The following is a 2,500-nucleotide window of genomic DNA, read 5'->3' on the forward strand; positions in this document are numbered from 1 at the left end:
TGTTGTAAAGTAAACATGCATGCACACACAGACCAAAGTTTATTTATGGTGTACTTTAACAAAACGTGTCGTTACAGTTGATTCGAGCAATGAAAGGACCGTGCCAATTCCAAAAGTTGAGCATACCTAATTAACGAATAAGTTTCCAAGGCATGCCACATTGAACGCTGTCAACTTTTTTCCTGAAATAGCCTTACATGTTTCTGACCAAAAAAGCGTCAGACGTCCTGGTGACCCGAACACATTTTTCGTTAGTGTTATCGATTTCTCGAGTATATTGTAAACGAAAGAAAAAATGATGCGAGTGCTTCTAATTACACGAGTCAAGCGTATGACTTCTTCATGTCCTATGACGAAGCTACAGGGGATTATAGGGTAGCCCTATCTAACTCTTTCAAACATTTTCCTTTGATTCGTTAAAAAAAAACACGACTGTTCATCACATAAATGAAAACAAAGAATTCAAGGACGAGCTGATGCAGGAGTAATGGAATTTAGGTGTTGTCTAGAACGAAAGTTTTGAATTTTCGTTTCAATTTTTCTGCATGCTTTGGACCTTCTTTTCCAACTTGCCAAAATTTTTAATTTGCTTTTCTGTTGCTTTAGGGTTAATTAAAACTTGTTCCATCAAACAAAACACAACTCTTACGAGGGCTTATTATAACCTTACTCGCTTAAAGAACAAATTCAAACTAAAAGTTTACACAAGCTTAAACGGTTTCATTACTGTCAGACTTCGCCTTTGGATACTAAAAGTGATATTACAACACCTACTCAATACTCTTAAAAGTTTTGTTCACTTGCTGAGTACAAGAGAGATACCGTCATTCATAAATTCGTAATAAAAAATATTCACATTTTCTTTACACAAAGAAAAAATTCTTCAAAGTATACTTGCAAAACGTGTCACTGGCTCTGGGCGTTACTTGTAATGACTTCAAAGCGTTACTTGCTGGACTAACCCCTACTTGACGTAAGACGCCTTGAATGAAAATAAAGATTTATTTTTGTACACGTTTTCGAAGAAAAACAATAAAAAGAAAGAAGTAAGTATATTGTTTTTTACAGCCTTGGCGCGTGAACTGTGAGTGTTAATATAGAGGATAATTTGAAAGGAGACCTGTATAGAATACCACTGACAGTGACCCAGGTAAAAAGTAAATTTGACATTTTTTAGGTGAAATGACTCATAGAAGTTAATCTTGCCTTTATGAAAGCGGACAGGTTTAAATTTAAAAAAAAGGAAATTCATTCAGTAGTTCTCTTCTTTTTACGATGGAGCTGGATTAACTCATGAGATGTGTTCGTTTTATGTGATATATTGATATCTGTTTGTCTTAAAGTTCCGGAGTGACATCAACCACTTTTTTTCAATGGAAGGCCCTATTCTCAGACCTGTTTCTATTTTTTGCCACCGATCTCATAGCAATTCAAAGCTCACTTCGGCTAACATTGAAAAACTGCTTCTTGTACGATTCAACTTCGTAAGCCTCAGTTACCTAACAAACGGCGTTGGAGACCTCATTCCTCCAGGCTAACGCGCTTGCGCTGTAGGGAATCCAAACCAGAGTTCAGAGTGTTAGTTTTCGGTACCGAGAGCCAGCCAATAGACCAGATTAAAAATCGCAAAGCAAGCTGGGAACATGTAACGACAGCACTTGTTGGTTGTCACGCTGAGATCGTTTTTTTCGTTGTTAGCGTACTGAATACAAGCGGCGCAGCACGTGTGCAGACTACAACGTGACGTGTCTTCAGCTTTGTTCTCTTGATACGTGACAAGGTGAACATGGCCATTCGCATCTGCTACGTAGTTTGGCTTGAAACCGTGTTTACACTGGAAAACTATATTGGTATTTTGTGGCTGAAAAAAGGAATTAACGATCAAGCATCCTTTAGTTTTTACCCATAATGTTATCTTATTACGTTTGTTAACTGAAATATATTCTCAATCGTCTATTATTTCTTAGAGTAGACCACGCTAACCAAAACCTTGTCTTGGCCTTCTCGTCAATTATGAGTAAGGCACAAACAATTTGTGCCAAAAGTGTTACAGCTTATGGAAGGGTGGGGTAGGGGAGGGGTGGGGGAGGGGTAGGGGAAGGGGTAGGGGTAGGGGTAGGGGTACGCAAGTTTGGTAGTCCCCTCGAACAAATGAGTTCCGGGTTGAGTTTGTTGTTTCCCTACTCTGCTCCAAGAGGTTTTTTCCGGGTACTCTGGTCGATGTTTCCCTCCGCTTAGCAGGTCAGATATTATAATGAAAATATAAACTTGATACAGGAGCCCATCTGGAGCGTGCAACTTCCATACAGCGTCTGTGAAACGGCGTTTTCACAAGTAGGTTTATTTTTTGACTAGCCCTTCCCGCGAATTAGGTCAAAAAACAAAGGCAGTTCCGGTTCGGTGACCCTATGACGTCAGCTTAATTTCTTGTAATTGGTCATCGGGCTCCTGTGCGAGTCTCATTCGCGGGAAATTCAATCTAAAAATAAATCGGTCTGTG

The 2,500-nt window shown here is 39.3% G+C and overlaps 1 protein-coding gene across 1 annotated transcript in view; it reads right to left on the reverse strand.

Annotated features, from left to right (window-relative positions):
- Positions 1-32: 32 nt before the first annotated feature.
- Positions 33-2,500, reverse strand: part of LOC138024158 (gamma-aminobutyric acid receptor subunit rho-1-like) — a 12,213-nt gene continuing 9,745 nt past the window's right edge. Inside the window, exon 8 of the mRNA XM_068871265.1 lies at positions 33-1,861. Coding sequence (XP_068727366.1) covers positions 1,580-1,861 — 282 coding nt within the window. The 3' untranslated portion in view covers positions 33-1,579. The remainder of the gene's footprint in view (positions 1,862-2,500) is intronic.

This window comes from Montipora capricornis, chromosome 11, assembly GCF_036669925.1.
Source record: "Montipora capricornis isolate CH-2021 chromosome 11, ASM3666992v2, whole genome shotgun sequence".
Classification (NCBI taxonomy): domain Eukaryota; kingdom Metazoa; phylum Cnidaria; class Anthozoa; order Scleractinia; family Acroporidae; genus Montipora; species Montipora capricornis.